General features: G+C 37.8%; 1 protein-coding gene across 10 annotated transcripts; it reads left to right on the top strand.

Moving 5' to 3' along the window:
* The first annotated feature begins 4,616 nt into the window (after positions 1 to 4,616).
* Positions 4,617 to 14,872, top strand: LOC103706569 (Outer arm dynein light chain 1 protein). 10 transcript variants are annotated; one of them, XM_088701177.2, is made up of 7 exons: positions 4,708 to 4,893; positions 8,526 to 8,733; positions 9,188 to 9,442; positions 9,564 to 9,662; positions 9,763 to 11,269; positions 11,449 to 11,595; positions 14,049 to 14,872. In XM_088701177.2, exons 4-7 carry the CDS (start codon positions 9,612 to 9,614, stop codon positions 14,633 to 14,635), a joined length of 2,292 nt encoding a protein of 763 aa, XP_088557303.2. In that variant the 5' UTR covers positions 4,708 to 4,893; positions 8,526 to 8,733; positions 9,188 to 9,442; positions 9,564 to 9,611; the 3' UTR covers positions 14,636 to 14,872. The 10 variants fall into 10 exon arrangements, with proteins under 10 accessions (XP_008788935.4, XP_008788936.4, XP_089779700.1 ...); XM_088701178.2 differs by having other exon boundaries at positions 9,191 to 9,442; XM_088701181.2 differs by lacking the exon at positions 4,708 to 4,893 and adding an exon at positions 8,285 to 8,366 and having other exon boundaries at positions 9,191 to 9,442.
* The last annotated feature ends 6,442 nt before the right edge of the window (positions 14,873 to 21,314 follow it).

Below are 21,314 nucleotides of genomic sequence, written 5' to 3' on the forward strand. Positions count from 1 at the left end.
TTTGTAAAACTGAGTTCGTAGGACCTCGGTCGGGGCAGTACGTACAGTGGAGAAAGATTTTTCCACTTTCGAACTTAAGTCAAATAAATCTTGACATATGACAGACGATGGGGTTTGACGAGTTATCCATGACCTCCGTTCTGTAGAGATTCATGATAGAAGGACTGTATCATACGATAACTGCACCTAGAAGTTCATCATTCCATTTCGCTGGGTAGCCACTACATGCTGCTAGGTGTCACTGATGGATGGTGAGACTCACAGGGACTATCGTGATGGTCGATGATCCTTAGTGAGTTGAGTTGAAATTATTTCAACCCATTGAAAGGAGTTTTCAATGATATTGTGATAGAGATCGCAGTATATCTCACTACCAGATAGAATAGAACCTATGGGGTCACACACATTAGAGGTAATGACCGATCGGATGGTTGAATTGTGATTAGGAATCACAAATATCCAATTTTGATTGATAATTGGTTAACCCGCTAAGAGTTAGTGAGTTGAAGAAGGAATAATTACAATTGGATTGTAATTTAATTTAATTAATTGAATTTAATCAATTGGACTTGATCATATTAAATACGAGTCCTACTTGGAGTAGGATTCTAGAGTTCTAATTGGATTAGGATTCCAAATTAAATTAGAGTCCTACTTGGAGTAGGTTTCTAGAGTCCTAATTGGATTAAGACTGAAATTTTAATAAGTCCTAATTAGATTAGAATTTCTTAAGTCCAAATTAATTTAATCTAATTAATCTAATGACTTTTAATTGGATTAGGATTGAAGAGTTTAATTGAGTCATGGTTCAATTAAATCCTAATTAGATTAGGATGAAAGATAGATTGAGTTCACCTAATCCCTTTTAGAAAAGGATTGGGCTCCCATCTATGTGGCTACACCCCCCCCCCCCCCCAACTTAATATGATTAAGTGGGGCGTGGGATTGGAGGGAATAAGAGGGAGGGGCGTATGCCCCTCCTTTGCTTACGTGAAGAGGAAAGGAGGGGCATATGCCCCTCCTCTCTTTAAAAAAAAGGGATAAGGATGAGCTCCTAAAATTTAGGAGCTCATCTCTATCCGCTAGGGCTTCAAAAGAGGAGGGCGTATGACCCCTCCTCTCATCTTTTCTCCCTTGGCTATCACAGCAGCAAAGCCCCTCTTCATTCCTCCTTTCAGCCGGAAAAGAAAAGAAGGGAAAAAGTCTTAGCGTGGCCCTCCCTTTCCTCCTTTTCTTTGGTTCCAACACAAAAGAAAACAAAAGGCTGCAAAGGGCCTTTTTGTTCTTCTTCATAGAACCATCCTTCTTCTTCCTCCTCCCTTAGGCATTCAAGAGTTGATTCAAAGGGAGGTGATCAACCATCAAAAGTCTTCTCTGCAAGGGAGCTAGTACTCCGGGGAGATTCAAAGGCTTCGATCAGTCCTCTACCTCGTGTGGATACCCGTAGAGGCTGGACGTGTGTGCGGCTTCAAGTGACCCTTCATCCAAAACCACGATTATCAGTTTGCGGTGATCATCTACCCGCACAAGGTAAAGATCTGATCTTCCTAATAGTTTAAAAAGTTTTTAATTCTAATCTATCTACGAATGACGGTTTTAAATTAAGTTAATGCGATGAACGAGATCTCGCGCATGCCTTCTGCTGCGTTCAGAATTTTTCTGCGGCATGCGAGGGATCCTAACAATCGGTTCCCTTGCCCCAGTTGGTGGAGTCGGCATAGGCCCTGATTCTTTTATTGAGAGCATCCATGCGGAGCCCCAGATCTTAAGAGGAGGGCATCTTCAGAGCATACCTGGCTTACCATATTTGGTTGGATAGGAATGCTGTCATCTTTGAGGGCAGGAGGATATCACTGAAGATGGTGGTTGACAGAGCTATATTACAGTCCGGGAAGGTTCTGCAGCCTCTGTGTTATTCACTGGTGAGATGGCTAGGGACATTTGGGGCACTTTATCCGCTGTCATAGCGCCCAGGTTCGCCCTCGTTTCTTGGGTGCCCCCACCCTTTAGTCATCTCAAAGTGAATTTCGACGGAAGCATATCAGTGGATGGTGTATCTGGAGGGGTTGGATTTGTCATCAAAGACTCCTGGGGCAGGTTGGTGGCAGCAGGGGGTCAGCGCACGATGGGACTTACAGTTGTTGGGGCAGAGCTTCAAGCTGCATGGGAGGGGTTGTCATTTGCGAGGACCTCGATACTGAGTAGGTGCTTCTTGAGGGGGACTCCTCTATGGTGGTAGACTGGATCCGAGGTGTGGATAGATATGGGGATGACCATCCCCTCATTAGAGAGACTTGGAGACTGGCTGAGGAGTTGGTGGCTTCCAGGCTGCACACGTATTTCGAGAGGCGAACAGGGTAGTAGACTGGGTCGCCTTCTTCGTCGTCCGGCATTTTGGGGAGTTTCTTTGGACATCTATAGGAGATATTCCTTGCACTTTGTACTCTTTACTTTTTCATGATCTGGCAGGATGTACTCATTTTAGAGCTATATAATTTGCCGTTTTAACCCAAAAAAAAAAGTACTGACAAAAAGATGAATTGATATATCCAAATTCGTCATAAATTTGTAAGACAATTAAAAAAACTAATATCATTTTCTTAAAATTTGTTAAGTGTGAGGAAAATTTGGCAGATCATCTAACCAAGGATTTGTCTAGAATCATCGAGGGGGATGGGGCTTAAGCCTACTATTTGGTCACCGACAATAAATACCCAACCTTTGTGATGGGAGACCCATGAAGGAGGTTCAATATAGTAGAAACGAAACTGATTGAGTGATCGTGTCAGGGCACATTTTTTGGAGTATATTTTCTTTCATCCCTATGATGCGTGCTCTTATTAGTGACAAAAATATATATTAAAACTGTTGAGTTATATTTTTAATAAGTCTGAAATAGAAAATCTATAGGATATTAGGTCACAATGTCATATAGGCTGCAACTAGGAGTTTGGGCTAACCGTAATAAACTTCTCATAGAAAATGAATGTACTAAGTGCGATGCCTATAAATAACGCTGACCGCATAAAGACCCAATTGATCTATACTGTGTGTGTGATAAGTAGAAGTCTCAGTCAAAGAATCTAGTTTAAGGTCTAATCCACTATAGCTTCTTTAGATAGATATTATCAATACTAAGTGAGGCTCAAGTCCATGAGACACCTTACTTTATGATTTTCAAAAATTTAAATCTTTTGCAGGGATTGTTGAAGTTTTAATTAAAAAAAAGATTTAAATTATCCTATCCCCTAAACTTTAGTTGTTTTAAATGGTTTAAAATACCTTTTTGTGAGATGCCTGTTTCAGAAGAGTTGTGACTCTTCATAAGAGAACGTTAATTTCTAAAATTTTCGAAACCATCAAGTCTCTCGGTCTTTGGATGGAGTCTATAATAGACTCCTTCGAGATTAATCTTAATCCAAATCAAATCTCTCTCTCTTTCTCACTGGTACTCTGTCTCCTGAAAGTTTCTTCCACAAATAGAGTTCTTCCACTCTTCAACTTTTTAGTTCTATCTTTTTTACTTTTTATCTTTTCTTCTTTTGGGCACACGAAGGAGTCGGTCAGGTCCAACCTTCCTAGCGATTGTGCTTATTAGAAGAGGATCGGGCTGAGCTGGGTTATTGTACTTTGGGAATGAGATCACCATAAATCTGCACATAAAGGGCGAATCGCGTTCTTAGGATAGTATATATCATACTCCTCGATCTAGACAAGCTTTTTTTCAATCTTCTAAATTTATTTTAGTAAATTATTTTTTTATAAAATAATGATATAGCAATTTTTAGGCAATAATTATTTCTAACAACTTTTACTCAAAAGAAGATATTAACAAAGGTTAGAAAATGAATGACAATTTTAGCAAATTAACCAGCCTGACATGTTGTTATGGTCAGCTTTCCAAAAAAATTTAGTATAGACCTTTTAAAACATGTTCATAAAGTAAACTCTTTTGGAGCTACAACACCATAATAGTGTAATTTACCATGTTCAGCCAATCTTTTGGATTTCAATTTTCAAGTGTGGCGGGTCTTTCCCACCATCATGCTCAAAATTAAACACCAATTATTATCTCAAAAATAAATAATAGGATCAATAAAAATAAAAAGAATTAGAGAAAAGATAACAGATTCGGTGGTTCGGCGTTTTTAAACTCTGAAGTCCCTTTGTGGTAAGGCTGCAAATGGGTCGGATTGACCTATGACCCGACTCGACCCACTTAGATCCGACCCGACCTGTTTTGGAGGATCCGTGGGACGAGATCGGGTCCTAAAATTGCAGCCGTTCCATTTTTTAGATCGATTTGGTTATATTGAATTTAGACCCAACCTGATCCGACTCATTTGAAATTTGGGTAATTTTGGGTTTTCAATCCTACTATCCGCCCCGACCCGATTCGAATCTATGAACTTATTGAGACCCGCAGGCTACAGCTCGCGAAGGTGCAAACAAGTTCTGAAGCTATGGATGGGTTGACCGAAATCGGGCTATATATAGACTCGACCTGATCTTAATGGCTTATTGGATCAAAAATTGTAATGGTGGATCCGGCTCAATCCAACCTGATTTTCTATTGGGTTGGGTTCAAAATTAGACCCAACCCATTTGCACACCCCATTCTGTGGTTAGGGTTTGGCGTTGAACGTGCCCACGCCAACGAGATAACGCCTCCTGTAAATAGCCCCACGGGTCGCCCTTCGCCGCCTCAGGCTTTGTTCGCACCTTAACCTCTCGTCTCGTGCAGGATCCTCTCTCCTCTCTCTCTCTCTTTCTCTCCGCCACTCTTTTCCCCTCCTTCCCTTTATCAGTAATAATTAATAATTCTCTGGAAGAGGGTGATCCTGAAGGAAATCGCGGCTTGGAGAGTCTCCGACCCAATCTGGCGGAGAGAAGGTTTGCTTTCTTGTCCTCTTTTCCGTTGGATTTTAGGGCTTGATTCTTGGCTAACATTCGCTTTTCGGTTTCTTGATCTATTTCTTGATGGGTTCTTTTTATCATAATAAAGGGCTTTATCAAGAGAGAGAAGGAGGGAGAGAGAGACAGAGAGGTTCATTCTGTGGGTCATCGGTCGTTGTCTTTTAAATTGATTGATCACCTCTAGGGAATTTGATTGTGCAAGGCTTCGGCTTTTTGTTAGATGGAGGATTTCTTATAAATTTGATAAATTCAAGAGATTTTTATATTGTATAATATATGCTAACGCAGAATTTCATTGATAAATTCGAGAGATTTTTTCGATCGAGATCTGTCTTGATTTTAAGTCAATACATGTTTTTTTTGTTGGTAATTTATTGGTCGGAAGGTTTTATTAGGTATCGCAAACACTTTTCTCAAGTCAAGGATGGTTTTGGTACACCCTGCCATTGGAAACTTGACGTTGTTTTTCCTCTTTGTGATCTTTTGAGGGAATAACTTGTTTTCTTCTCTATCAAAACTTCTTAGGGGTTTGGTTGCTAATGAAAAAAATGGCAAAAAGATCCTTGTTCTTAGAAAACATTATAATTTCCATGTATTTACAATTGTTTGAAATCTTGCAAAACATCTTTCTATTTATTGCCTTTACTTGGCTGGTGTTCCATTTGCTCTTTTTCTCTTTTCGTTTTATATGAAGAGAGGAACAAAAATTTCACTCGTCTGATTATCCCGTGTTTAGGAGTGAGATTGCAGAGGTATGGAGGTGAAAAAAACCTTATCAAGATGATAAATAAGAAAAGGAGGTTAGACAGAACAAAGATACAATAAACAAAATATCAATATTGTAGAACATCTTTTGCAAATAGATTATTATTTTCGAAAATATGGCTTCTGTAGAATATTTTTTTCAGTAATTTTCTTAAAATTGTATCACTGGTGCAAATGCTTGTGTGGGAGGATTGTCTTGTTCTTTTATACTTAAAATCTCCGCCACATTGCATTTGATGTCAACCCACCAAAGTCTAAACTTTAAATGTTTTTATCTACTTGTGGAACTTCAAAGTTCATAAAAGCCTGCTGTTGGAAATAGGATTATACATGTTAAATACATTACATATCAAGTTAGAGTTAGAGACATTAAGATGCATAAAAGCCTGTGGCGTTAATTTCCCTCTTGGCTACATTTTAATGTAACCTAAATAGTTCACTCTTTCCTTTTCCAACTTAGAAGATTTTTAGTACAGGTTATCCCATCTCCTAACTTTATGTTGTTTAGATTTTTTTATGCCTTAATGTACAAAACAATTATAGATTAAGTTCTTCTGTTGTAACTCTATTGTGAGAGGGTTTGGAGATATTCTCCAACATGTACACCCAAAAATTTATATTTTCAAATTTCTCCAATATGCTCACCCACCCTCCCACTGCAAAGCACATATGCCTGCAATGTAGTTTCTGTGAATTTAATGAAATGCAACAAAGCAACAGACATGGAAAAGCTGGTTTTTGGGCCTACATTTTTTCCCTTCTTGCAGCTGTTTATAAGATTGCTCACTTGAGCAGTATGTCGCAGCTATTTATAAGATTGCTCACTTGAGCAGTATGTCGCAGCTGTTTATAAGATTTCTCACTTGAGCAGTATCCTATCGACATTTATACTTCTGCACCACATACAAATACATGCTTCTTACTATCTCTTACTATATAATGGAAACTTTAGGGAGGTACTTGCATTAAGTAAACTTTGCATGCCATCATGTGAGAAGGAAGCATAGACAGTGCATGGAGGAGAGGAGGAAAAGAGAGCAACTAATCGCAATGGTTCTTTGGAGGATGATCCTGCCACGTCGCATAAGATTTCTCTCTTACTGCTGATAATGATTAAATAACAAATAATTTTGATATAGATAGGTAGATGGGGTAGGACTGCTCAAACTGTGGTGTGATTTGTTAAGAGTCCCAGAGAAGAATGAAAAATTTTGTTATATCTGGTAAATACACTCCATTCTATTATAATGTTGTCCTTCCTCTTAGCATGGAATAGGACATGCGTTATTTTAAATCTATAATTCTTAAGATGTAATCAGATATAAATCAGATCTATCCATGCTTCTCTCTCTCTCCTTTGTGCATAACATGATCTCAATTTTAATTGAAACCACCTATGCTTCTTCCATGTGTCAAGATCGAGTTTACTATGATGTTCTCTTTTACTTGATTCTTTTCATGTTACCTCTCATTTGATACCTAATCTAGAAATGTAATTTTGCTTTACATGGACCATTCATCCCAACCCTCTACTACCCAATATAAGTTTTTTTGTCTTGGTTTCATATTATCTATCACCTTGAGTCATCCCATAGACACACCGAAAAGGTTATCCTCAGAACATGTTTTGCTGACTTGACCTTTTGTCAAACATTAAGTCCACCTTTCCTGTTGATTTACTTGCAAATAGTTCCACTGGAACATATGATGTGGACACACTTCATCTGAAATGAAAGGGTGTGATTTATGTGATAAATATGTTTCTCTGATTTGACCTGTTTCAGACATTAAAGTCTACCTGTCCCATTGATTGCCTAAACCACTGGAGATCTCTAACATTAATGTCTTTAAAAAAGGAGAATAGGTTAACGTTGCTTTTCTCCATCACTGTATTCAACAGAACACTTTCTGGGGAGGCGAAAGGAATGGAATAACTAGATGACATGATACTATCAACATGGCTTTGGAATTTCTTTTAACATTGACTTGCCACAAGCACTCACACTTGGCATTTATGCTGTCAGAAATTCTATTCATGTGGCTCCATTTTATGAACAGATTTTGGTTCTTTCAAACATTAGATCATCTAGCCTTTCTTCGATTATCTTGACCAACGCTTTGCTAATTAACTCGTGTATAAATAAAGCAAATTAATGGCCTATAGTCTCAAATTTTCTTGCCTTCTTTTATACAAAACTAAAGCAGCAATAGCGGCTAGTGATGTGATTCTATAAAAAGGATTGTAAGCACTTTATCAAACAATCTTGCAGAATGTTCTGAACTCATTCTGGTTTAGCTAAGTCTTGTTCTTCAGGCTTTTGGTTAACCTGTTTCCATAATTTTCACTTAATTCTAATGGGAAATTCAAATTACCTTCATCCATAGCACAGCATAGAGTTTTATAATTGTTTAAAGCTTTTACTTCTTTCTTTAATAACCGCTGCATCGATTCCTAGTCCTTAATCTTTTTCATGCATCTCTTGAGTACCTCCTTTCTTGAAGCTTTAACTACTTCTTTGGCATATTGGAGTCTACTCAACATTGTGTATTCTGGACTAATTATTTCTGATCCTTCATGGCATATCTGTTGCTTTTAGTTCACTATGAAACATTTGAAAAAAATGTTTGGGATAACAGTCGCTGGGGAAAAAAGAAGTTGCCATGTGGCAAGAGTTTATGTTATGGTAGTCCTCCACCTTGAATCTATTGTCTCTTTGCAGCTTGCACTCTCCCTGAATGAATAAATCTCTGATAATCAAGGGTAGACTCAATGGCATGCTATATGCCGAAGTCCTTTAAATGAATAAATCTCCTATAATCAAGGGTAAACTCGATGATTGCAGATGCTATATATGTAACTGAGGGTATGAAGAAGGGGCGAGCACTACTCTGGGACATGGTGAAAATGTTTGGAGAATTGACTATGTGACTAAAATACAGGAAAGATACTCAATGTGAGTTCAGACTTAGAGATACCACATGGAACATATATGTGGTGTCCAAGATATCATACAAGAGGATGGAGACTTACAGGCAGAATGTTCCAATACAGTAAGGAGAGGGATATGGTGTTATGCTTGCTGTTTTTTTTCCTTTTTTTTCTCCGCACAGTACTTGTCTTTGTATTTTTTGAGCACCAAGCATGGTAGTTTCACCTTGTTCATTTGAGTTCCTTTGCTTATATTGTTCTTTTTTTCATGGTTAAAATGCAATAATAAAGCATCTCCCATCTATCCTAGTTTGTGCGTTCACCCATTCAACACATGCTTGTACTCTGTACGCTTGTATCAGTGGTTTAATTTTTTATTGAAACTTCAGTTCCAGTATCTTAATGACTGCCTATTGAGTACTACCTTTTCTGTTTCAAGAATTCACAGCATTCTTTTGAATGATTTGATTCTGAATGATACGATAGTTGTTCTTATAGTAAAATTGATTCTGTACCCATTATTATTTTCTAGTCCAATTGGCTGTCTTCTCATTCGCATGATTTTCATTTTTTTAGCAGGGTTGCACCTGATCTATGTGTTTGGAGCTGGATCTTTTAGTCAATAAAGCTTTTGTTTCACTCTGGCCGCTGTAAAAAGGTCTTTCCCTTCTCGCACCTCTAAGTGGGTGTGGGGTCATTATGATAGGCTGATCACTTTATGCTTGTTGTGGGAATCAACGTCATCTTATATTTGGAGAATATGCCGTGTCTTGGAGGGCCTCTCTCTTGATTATGGCTAATGTCAGCAGTGACTGAGATTCACTATGCATGGTAGAGTAGCTCCATTCTTCTAATAGCCATTTGTACAACTCTTTACTTCAACTGCTCAAGTTCAATATTCCCTTGGTATCCAAGTGGAGTAACCTCCTTAGTTTGACGCGTAACTTCTCAGCGTTGTGCTTAATGAGCATTTGAAACTTTGCTCCTTCATTCCACTTCAATGGTTAGGTTTTCCTGCTTCTCCACTCCTATCCATTACAACAAATCAAAGGTACATAAAAGACTTTTGTTCTGAATTGCAATATTTTTTTGGATTTCATGATGACAAGGTGTGGATCTTGGCGTTGAAACACCAAAATGTTTCCTTGCAGAAAATTGTACAACATGCTGGTGGAGCAATGCATTTCACTCATCAAATTCTTTCTCAAGATCAACCAATAAATTTTCCTGCAGGGTCTGCAAGTTCAAATCCAAAGATGGATGACAATAATCTTTCAAACATCAGTGTGGAGCAAGTCGCTAGTCCATCTTCTCATGAAGCTTGCTGGAAATCAGAAGATTTAAATGATTATTCTTGTCCTGAGGATGGTAAAGGAATTCCTCAGATAGCATGCCTCAGAAAAAGTCAATCTCTTGGAAATGTATTAGATAAGAATAGAGGCTTCCCTTGTGATGATCTCACTGAGGATGATGAGGTTGATCAGAGACTTCGCTCCAATGACAACAAAATGAAGCAATTTGGTAGTTCCTCCAATAAAATTGGCCAGCGTCAGAAAAATGGCATTGCCGAATCTTTTAATTCATTTGCTGACCCGGTGCATCATGAATCCCTCTTCTCTATTGCAATTCTGGAACAATCTGATGGAGAGCAGCATGATGATGTTGGTGAATCTGCTGACCATGTTGACTCTGAACATTTTGCATTGGATATCCATCCTGTGCTTGCAAGATCGCATTCTGTAACTAATCTTGGGGTGAATGATGCAAAGTCCACTGGTGGTTCTCTGAATTCTGAATTGATGATGGGACGATCCAGATCTTTTGAGAATTTCTCTTCTGTAAGTGGTAGGAGGGTTGAGATTTTAGATGGTGAAGAAGCAATTCATTCTGAAGTGGCTTTGCACAGTTGTAAGTCCATGTCGCGAGCATCTGATGTGAGTGGACAGGGTTTGATTTGCCATGCAGATTTAAGGGAAGGGTCTCATTTCTCTAACACAAGTGGTAATAATGAAGTGGAAGATCTGGAAAGAGATGGAATGTATATGAGTGAAAAGTCTAAGCATGGCAATCAGTCTACTAATGGAAAAGGTTCACCTCACTATGTGGATTCAGTGGAAGAGTGTCTTTGCTCCAACACAAGTGGTGGCTTTGATGAGGTGGCAGGCCATGACAGAGATGATAATTATTGGTCTCAAAATCTTAAACATGACAATCAGTCAGTTGATGGGGGCGATTATCCCAACTACAATGGTGAGGAAATTGACAGGAGGGAACCTGAAATAGCTGGTGCAGAGACTGGGAAAGAACTTCAAAAAGGATCTATTCAAAACTGTGTTGAACTGACCTGCAAAGAATTCAATATTAGGCGAATTGAGGACTGGATCAGCCAAATTGATATTCAAGCTGATAAAATTGTGGAAGAACTTGGAGAATGTTCAAGTTCTGCTTCTAAGGAAGATCCCCAAGTGGTAGGTGGTGCTGCTGCTAAAAGGCTTGACGCTAGAAGTAGTCTTGGCATGGAAGTGGCTTACAAATACATCTCAACCTTGAATGCTGCATCTTCGTCAGCACAGATGGCAAATCTTGGGTTGGTGGCAATCCCAATTCTGAGCACATTTGTTGGTTTAAGGGTGCTTAATTTGTCAGGCAATGCTATAGGTATCCATTATTTTTTATGTTACAAAATAAAATTCATGGGTATCTATTACGGTTCCTTTTCTGCAAGTGCTTCCTTATGTTTGCTCTTTCATTTCGGTTTACTCTTGATACTTTTGGTTTTTACATATGATTCTTTTATATATTTCTGATTCAGTAATTTTTCACTGCCTCGTGTCCAGTGCGGATAACTGCAGGAGCTCTTCCAAAAGGTCTTCACATGCTAAATCTATCAAAAAACAACATCTCAACCATTGAAGGCCTTCGAGAACTGACACGCCTTCGTGTATTGGACCTGAGCTACAACAAAATATGTAGGATTGGTCATGGTATGTCAACAATCTTTATAATTTTCCTTTGTGCTTATAGGTGTCAGTAATATTTTATCTCTGGTATCTGTTGGCTTTCTTTGCTTTAGCTATGAGCATGCATCTAGTGTGTTTCATGTTTCTGCTGGAATCCATAGCCCATTTGCACTTTGTATTTTATACATTGGACCTGTAGTTGCACTTTGAATCATTTGTTTTGAAAGTAGGAAATAGAGCTCGTATGTGGAAGTTGTGGATGTTAGCATCCATTATTTTATTGATAATATTAATTGAATTAATTAATCTAAAAATCCAAATGTACAAAATACTATTCCATTTTACATAGGGTTTTTTTGCATATATACCCTCCTAAATATACGAAATTGCATTAATACCCTTGTAAAATTACTAGTTGCATGTATATCCTTTTATTTTTTTTTTGCAAATATACCTGTACCATTTAACATCGTTAAAAAATAAACAGCTGAAAATTGAAATGACTGACATACCTTTATAGGTCGATATGCAAAAAAAAGTTATAAACGTATACACGCAAATAGTAACTTTATCAGGGTATTCATGCAATTTCTCATTCAAAAAATTTATTAAAAAAAATAAAACTCGGCTGAAATTTGCCAAGGCTTTATGATTCATTTGGATTGACAAGTCAAAAAAAGATCGAGTCACATTGTCAATTTTCTTTTTTAAGATCTTGACTCGGTCAAAATTGGAATATTAGGCGATCATTTTGGTAATGCTATTCTCCATTTGATTTTGATATAATTATCATTATTGAATCTATGACATCTACATTTTTTTCATCCTTTTTAAAAGATTAAAGCATATCGAATTTAAATTAATTATAGATGCTTAGATTAGTAAAATATTTTTTTAGTGATTTATGAATGTTGAGTTGTTTGTTTTTTAGGCGAGAATTTTGTAAAAACAATATCATTTATTTTATAAAAGTTGATATTAACATAATTTAAACTATTTTGTTATCATTTTTTATTAATGAATTATCTTTACTGAATTTTGATTATTTTTTATTGGATTATTTTTGAATGTATACTCTCATAAATATGCGTAATTGCATGAATATTCTGGCAAAGTTGCTATTTAAATGTATATCCATATAATTTTTGCATGACTATCCATAAGGGTATTTCAGTCATTTCAATTTTAAATCATTTATTTTGTTAATGGCATTAGATAGTATGAGTACATATATTAAAAAAAAATCTAAAAAAATGGTATACATGCAAAATAAGTACTTTATGAGGGTATATATGCTAATAACAATTTTACAAGGGTATTCATACAATTTTATATATCTTGGAGGGTATACGTGCAAAAAATCCTTTTACATATTTGGTGTGCATTGGAGTGTTTCACAGCCATTGCCATCTTTTGTATATCAACCAGCATACAGATCCATGTAATACTGGAATGTCACTTCTAGAATAGTTATAGACTAGGTTCAGTTCATCATTAAAAGTTGTTTCACTCCCAATTGGAATAACATATATTTTATGAGTTCTGTAGTGAAAAGCTGCTTTTATATTGTATGCCAAACTCTAAAATTGAGTAATTAAAGAAAATTGATCTTAGAATCTGTGAAATTATGGTATGATATTATGTATTATTATGTGGACATGGATGAGAGGCAGAGTGTAATGCCCATTAGCAAGCGAAAAATTTTATATTCATCCACTTGTCTCTGTGCAAATTATTAATCCGTCCAGAAAATATATTATTTTAAGTAGGTAAATTGAAAGAAAGAATTCTGTTTTTCCCCCATGAGCAACATTAGGATGTGGTGAATGATGGTTCATAAACGTTAATGTGGAAGAAGCATGGTCTACAAACTTAAAAACAAAACAATATAGGTTGAATTCTAAGGATTTCAGCTTCAGTGAAGTGCCATAGACTGATAAAAAAGCCTTCTCAACAGTTGTAAGGAGGCTTGGTGGTCATCCCTGCTTGACATGGGTGAAAATTTTCTTGTTGGCATCCATTCCCATGATTTCTTTACTTTTTCGGTTTTGGTGATAAGATGGAGGCTAAGGCTGTCATATTTAAGTTTTAATCCATTGTGTCATCAGCCTAACATGTGTTTATCCATGGATGAAATTTGTTACCATGGTTAAAATCTCCTGCATCAACTTAGGATCCAATCCATGATTTAGAAAAAAAAGATGCTGAATGCTGGAAAATGTCCATCCAAAATTGATGTTGACTATCATGCTATAATATATCTCATATGGTACTTAAGATATATGCTACCACTTAATCTTTGTAATCCTGCTGCACCACAGTCTTTTTTTCCGATTCAAAAGTGAAGTCCCGCTTGTGGCATTATTGCCTAGTTCTTTTACCATCATTTGAAAGGGAAAAAATGGAGAGAGGAAATGAGTTAGACCTTAAAACTGTTTCTTCCCCCGTCTGACAGACATATCTTAAACTTTTTGAAGGTCTGGCCTCGTGTTCTTCTTTGAAAGAGCTATACTTGGCTGGTAACAAGATCAGTGAGGTTGAAGGCCTCCACCGCCTTCTCAAATTGAATGTTCTTGACTTGCATTCCAATAAAATCTCTACTTCAAAAGGTCTAGGTCAACTGGCAGCTAATTATGGTTCCTTGCAAGCAATAAATTTGGAAGGGAATCCTGCCCAAAAAAATGTTGGGGATGAGCAGCTGAAGAAATATTTATTAAGTCTTCTCCCTCATCTTGTTTTCTACAACAAGCAGACAATAAAAGCAAGTGGTGCAAAAGAAATCGCGGATCGTCCAACTCGATCTCTTTCCTCTCATCAGTTTGATCGCAGCATGAGAACAGAACATAAAAGCTCACGAAGGGGATATCTTGGTGCAGCCCTTCACAAGTCATCAACAAGCCATGGTCGATCAGGTTACCCTTCAAAGCCATCCAAGAGCCGGAACGGGCACGTACCACCCTTGGGATTCAAGCCAACTGATCATCTCCCCATTATTGATAGGAAACTGTTAAGCTTGCAACCTAGTAATCCTATACGGCGAATCCAGAGCGAGGGAGCACTCTGAGTTTCTTTTGCCAGTCATGCATGGCTTCAGTTTCAGTGGCTGATGATCTGTGAGTCTTCTCATGTGTTGTGTGCTGAGTAAACGGTAGAACATAATGTGGTTTGCTATTATTTTATCGAATAATGTTCAGGTTAAAACAATTGTAGCCTGGACCATTAGCTTGAGTCCATGCTTGCTTTGTCCTTTTTGAATGGTCATTATTTTAATATGGAGATGGGTTTTTCTTGATTTTGAAAAGGTTTTGACATTCGGTATTTTGAGATTCTTTTTGTTCATGATTAACACGGGATGGTTGGTATAGAGGAGGAACATTCCAATTTAGATTAAGCTTCTGACTTTTGTTACCAGTATTTCAGCAACTTCAATAGAGATGCAACGTTAGAATCCATTTTGTACTTGTCATTTTGTTGCAGGATACCCTCCCCCTCCCCTCCGGCGTTTTGGCTTGTTTCACGATTCTGATATTGCTCAGTTCTTCTAGCGACAAGGCATTCGTACCCCGAGGATAACAAACTGTGCTGCAGAAGGTGTTTATTGTAGTAATAGGATGCCGGTTCTTGGTGCTCGGATGGGGTTTGGACTCCCTCTCCCTTTTATTTTCATACTCCCCCTTCAAATCTGTAGTTGGCCTCTTTCAATTTTTCGGTCACGTGAACTAATTGCAACTTTGCAAAGGTTTCGGATCCCCTACGGGGATCCTAGATTGAACTAGTTGGAGGGGTTTTGGATTCCAAATTTTCCTCTCGTGCGGGGTACATGCAGTATTCAGTTTGAAGCGAATTATGAGGCCAGAGCGGGTCAAACTAGTTTGAGATATGATGTAGGTGCATAAACGTCATACAATTTGCATGTCATTTTCAGAATATTAAATGATCGAATTTGAAAAAGTTATTAAAATAAAAGTTATAGGTCTTTTTCTCTTCTTTCCAACAAGCTCAAGAACATTAAAATCAGATTTATGATTGGAAAGTTATTGGTGTTTTAAGAGGCATGTGTCTTTTGACCTTTCAAATTTTTTAAGAGAATTTGATTTTGGCTTTAATGTCTTTTATTGTATGAGTTACCATTCTTGACCTTTCATTTTTTGTCTTTTATTATATAAGTTATCTATATCAAGGTAGCTCTTGACTTTTCATTTTCTTTTGTCTTTTCATGATACCCTTGACTTACCTATAAATAGTCATGAATTGTAACGAGGAGAGGCATCCAAGTTTTAAATGAAAGTTATCTTCCTTCTTGCACAAGAAATTGTTCGTCTTTTTTTTAACTTCCATTGAATTGCAAATTGATCCAAGCGGTATTAAGTGGTATCAGAGTGAGGTTATCATCTCTTGACGTTTCGAGAGGGATCCTATCGCATTTCTCGTGGTGGTGTTGACACAGGCTTCAACCAACTATGGCAAGCCGAGGTAACCAAGGTCCTTCTAGCGATGAAGAACCTCATAGGGAGCGAGATCTTCGCGACATAGAGAATGATGAGTTGCGGCGGCAAGTCCAAAACCTTACCGAAAGGTTGGCTCGTTATGAGCAAAATCGGAGTGAGGAGGAGAGCGGCACCACTAAAGAAGATCGCAACACCTTTCGTGACCAAAGTTCTCGTCGTGGTAGGAGGAGCAACTCTTCTTCATCTCACCAATATCGTCATCAATTTTGATTTCCAAATATCAGGGTAGACATTTCCGAGTTCGAAGAAAAAATGCAACCCAGCATCTTTTTCGATTGGCTCAACACTGTTGAGCGGATCTTTGACTACAAAAAGATCCCTGATGAGCTTAAAGTGAAGATTGTAGCCATCAAGCTTCGAAAGCATGCATCAATCTGGTCGGAGCGCCTCAAGTTGCAAAGACCAAAGGAGGGCAAATCTAAGATCCGTACTTGGGAGAAAATGAAGAAAGAGCTTCGCAAAAAGTATATTCCCGAAAATTACCTTTAAGATGCATTTCTCACTATGTATCAATTCACTCAAGGGATGCGAATCGTGGAGGAGTACACTGAAGAGTTCGACAATCTTATGGTTCGTTATAGTATAGTGGAGCCCAAAAAGCAAACAATAGCTCGTTACCTTAGCGGATTGAGGCGTGACATCCATGATATGGTACACCTCCATTTTTTTATTTTTCTTAATGATGTTATTAAACTTGCTACTAAGGTGGAACGCCAACTTCAACAACAGCGAGAAAAGGGTTCAACAAATGCTCCTGGAGGCCGAAATTTTAAGCGTGAAAGCATTTCTAACCGGGGGAGTGCATTGTAGTCTCATTCGTCTTCTACATCCAAGCCAACCATGACGGTGAGAAAAGATGCTTCATCTTCTTCTCGGCCAACATCATCTCGACCTCAATGTTTTAAGTGTTCTAGCTATAGGCATATTGCTTCTGAGTGTCCAAATAGAAGAATGGTTCCCTTGTCGAAGAAGGTGACGATGAAGAAAATGAGTCAGATTCTATATATGATGAAATTGAAGAAGACATACATATTGTGATCATGGTGAAGCTCTTGTAGTCTGTCGAACCCTAAATTCAATACGAAGCGAAGATGATCACATGTGGCTCCAGTACAACATCTTTCATACTCGATGTACAGCTCATGGCAAAATTTGCAATGTCATTATCGATGGAGGAAGTTGCGAGAATTGCATCTCAACGGAGATGGTGAAAAAGTTGAAACTCAAGACGGAATCTCACTACCACCCATATTCTCTTTCTTGGCTCAAGAAAGGAAGTGAAATAAAAATTTCCAAATGTTGCCTTATTCAATTTTCAATTGGGAAAAGTTACGGTGATGAAATATGGTGCGGTGTGGTTCCTATAAATGCTTGCCATTTACTTTTGGGGAGGCCATGGTTATTTGATAGGAGGGTCATTCATGATGGATACAAAAATACTTATGCATTCTTAAAGGATGGTGTCAAAATAATCCTTGGACCTTCAAGAATGGATAACACATCCAAACCCATTAAGGGAGAGGAAAATACCTTTTTGTCCATGGCAGAATTTAAAGTTGAAATTCGAGAAGCTTCCCAAGCATATGCTCTCGTGATGGTGGAATCTAACCCGGAGGGCAATTTATTGCCACCTAACATTACTTCTTTTTTGCAGGAATTCCGAGATGTGGCTCCTAATGAAATTCCTTCTGGTCTTCCACCAATGAGAGAAATTCAACATTGCATTGATCTTATGCCAGGTGCAACTTTACCATACAAGGTGGCATATAGAATGAGTCCCAAGGAGCATGAAGAATTGCAAAGACAAGTGAACGAGTTGGTAGTCAAAGGTTTGGTACGTGAAAGTATGAGTCCACGTGCGGTTCCTGCCTTACTTGTTCCCAGAAAGGATGGAACATGGCGCATGTCTATTGATAGCCGAGCTATTAATAAGATCACCATCAAATACTGTTTTCCAATCCTTCAGTTGAATGACATATTAGATCAACTTGCCGGTGCTTGCATCTTCTCCAAGCTTCATCTTCGAAGTGGCTATCATCAAATTCGCATGAGACTGGGTAACGAATGGAAGACGACATTCACGACAAGAGATGGACTATATGAATGGCTTGTAATGCCATTTGGGCTCTCTAATGCACCAAACATATTCATGCGCCTAATGAATCAAATCTTCAAGCCTTATATAAGAAAATTTGTCGTTGTTTGCTTTGGTGACATTTTGGTCTAGGGATCAAGAGCAACACTTGGAGCATCTTAGATAAATCTTTACGATGTTGCAAAAGGAGAAGTTCTATGTCAACCTTCGCATATGTGACTTCTTGACCGATAGCCTAATATTTTTGGGCTACATGGTCACCGCCAACGGCATCAAAGTTGATCCTAAGAAGATTGAAGCTATCTCTGGTTGGCCGGTACCTCGTACCATTCATGAGATCCGAAGCTTTCATGGGTTGGCCACTTTTTATCGAAGGTTTATATGGCATTTCAGTTCTATTATGGTCCCCATCACAAATTGTTTGAAAGATGGTTCCTATCTATAAACTATGGAGGCTCAAGAAAATTTTGAGAAAGTTAAGGCGTTAATGACAATGGCCCCTATCCTTGCTTTGCCGGATTTTGAAAAGATTTTCGAGGTGGATTGTGATGCCTCTAATGTGGGTATTGGCGCGGTGCTTAGTCAAGAAGGACGTCCTATAGCCTTCTTTAGTGCCAAACTTGGAGATGGGCGAAAGAACTATTCAACATACGATAAAGAATTTTATGCTATTGTTGAGGCACTTTATCATTGGCAGCACTATCTTGTGACTAAGAAATTTGTTCTCTACTCCGATCATGAAGCCTTGCGATTCCTCAATACTCAACACAAGCTTAGTGCAAGGTATGCCAAGTGGATTAAATTTTTGCAATCTTTTACCTTCACTATCCATCATAAAGTCGGAAGTCTCAATCAAGTTGCGGATGCTCTTAGTCGAAGACATGCTTTGCTATCAACCTTGGAGATTAAGGTAATCAGTTTTGATTTTATCAAAGATCTCTATTCTAATGATAATTATTTTGGCAAGATTTGGGCTCGATGCAGTGATGCTCCTCATGAAGATTATTCAATTCAAAAAGGTTTCTTGTTTAAAGATAACCAATTATGTATGCCTAATTGCTCTCTTCGCCAAGCAATCATCAAAGAAGCCCACGATGGAGGCTTGGAGGACACTTTGGCCGAGACAAGACTTTAATCCTTATCAAAAAAAAAATCTTTTGGCCAAAGATGAAAAAGGACGTAGAAAGACATGTCAACTTATGTCGAACCTGCCATATTGCCAAAAGTCGAGCTCAAAACACCGGCCTTTATACTCCTCTTCCTGAACCTCAAGCTCCATGGGAGGATGTAAGTGTTGATTTCATCCTTGGTCTTCCTCGCACTTAATGTGGAAAGGACTTGGTCGTGGTAGTTGTTGATCGATTTTCTAAAATGGCACATTTTGTACCTTGTGAGAGGACCCATGACGCATCTAAAATTGCCGATCTTTATTTTCGAGAGATCGTCAAACTTCATAGCATCCCAAAGACTTTCATTTCGGACCGAGATCCAAAATTTGTAGGACACTTTTCGCGGACTCTATGGGCGAAATTGGGCACCAAACTTCAGTTCAATTCTTCTCATCATCCACAAACCGATGGTCAAACTAAAGTGGTGAATTGAAGCCTTGGTAATCTTATTCGAAGTTATTTGAGCAACAACAAGAAGCAATGTGACATAATTCTTTCTCAAGCGGAGTTTGCATAAAACCGCTCAAGTAGTTCTACTACCGGTGCTAGTCCTTTTGAGATCGTTTATGGGTGCAATTCTAATGGCCTCCTTGATCTAGCTCTCCTTCCTCATGTTGCTTGATTTAGCAGTGATGCAGAAGCAAGGGCTAGTGAAATCAAAAAAATGCATGGGCAAGTTCGATTCAAGATTGAAAAGAGCAATCAAAAGTTTAAGAAGAAAGCCAATAAGTATCGTCGTCCAGCATCATTTAAAGAAGGTGATCTTGTATGGATTCATCTTCGTAAATAACGGTTCCCCCATGGACATTATGGCAAGTTACAAGATCGTGCCGATGGACCATTTCGAGTTCTTAAACATATTGGAGAAAATGCCTATCAAATTGAACTTTCTTGTGAGTATAGTGTTTCCGCTACCTTCAATACTTCTGATCTAAGTCCATATCATGATGATAAAAAGGCATTGGACAACTCGAGGACGAGTTGAGCTTCAACCAGGAGAATATGATGCAGGTGCATGGACGTCATACAATTTGCATGCCATTTTCAGGATATTAAATGACCAAATTTGAAAAAGTTATTAAAATAAAAGTTGTAGGTCTCTTTTTCTTCTTTCCAACAAGCCCAAGAACATTAAAATCAGAATTATAGTTGGAAAGTTGTTGGTATTTGAATAGATAAGTGTCTTTTGAGAATTTGATTTTGGCTTTAATATTTTTATTGTGTAAATTACTAATATCAAGATGACTCTTAACCTTTTATTTTCTGTCTTTTATTATATGAGTTACTCATATCAAAGTGACTCTTGAACTTTTATTTTTATGTCTTTTTATAATATCCATGACTTGCCTATAAATAAACATGAATTGCAATGAAGAAAGATATATAAATTTTTGAATAAAAATTATTTTTTTTGCATAAAAAATTATTTTTTTTATTAGATTGCAAATTGATCTGTGCAATATCAAGATAACAAAGTTTCACTGAGGAAATTTTTTTCTTGCATTTTAAGGATAACACCACTCAGACCGAAAGCACAAACAACGAACCGGCACTGAGGCCATTGAGAGCTGCTACTTTGGAACGGAATTTTGCAGGTTCCCGAAGCGATGGCATTTATTGTTCATAAATGCCTTTTATTGACACGCATCGCGCCTTTGATCCAGCCAGCACACATATCAAGGCCTTGAGCATGGATCTATTCTCAGATGGCTTTTATTGCCAACAAAGCCAACTCCTCCAGCTTAACCATCCAAGAGATAAATAGAACAAAGATCTATCTTTTTTACCAGAGAAGGTCCGAAAAAGAAATATACCAAAAATTAAGAGACTCTAAAAAATTAAAACTTATACGAAAGGGAAGCAAATAAAATATTTATTTTGTAAAGATTCTTGCAGAATCAATATCATAGAGTTTTATACTTGTAGTTTGATCAAGAAAAAACCTCTATTTTGCATCTAATGCAATTGTTG

This window comes from Phoenix dactylifera, chromosome 1, assembly GCF_051530095.1.
Source record: "Phoenix dactylifera cultivar Ajwa chromosome 1, Ajwa_hap1_PhDact_Kaust_v1.1, whole genome shotgun sequence".
Classification (NCBI taxonomy): domain Eukaryota; kingdom Viridiplantae; phylum Streptophyta; class Magnoliopsida; order Arecales; family Arecaceae; genus Phoenix; species Phoenix dactylifera.

Excerpts from the sequence above, each read along its gene's own strand:
- LOC103706569 (XM_008790713.6), top strand. The coding sequence starts at position 9,612 with ATGGTTAGGTTTTCCTGCTTCTCCACTCCTATCCATTACAACAAATCA. Across the intron at positions 11,270-11,448 it reads TTTGTCAGGCAATGCTATAG|TGCGGATAACTGCAGGAGCT; the intron begins GTATCCATTATT and ends CCTCGTGTCCAG. Across the intron at positions 11,596-14,048 it reads AATATGTAGGATTGGTCATG|GTCTGGCCTCGTGTTCTTCT; the intron begins GTATGTCAACAA and ends AACTTTTTGAAG.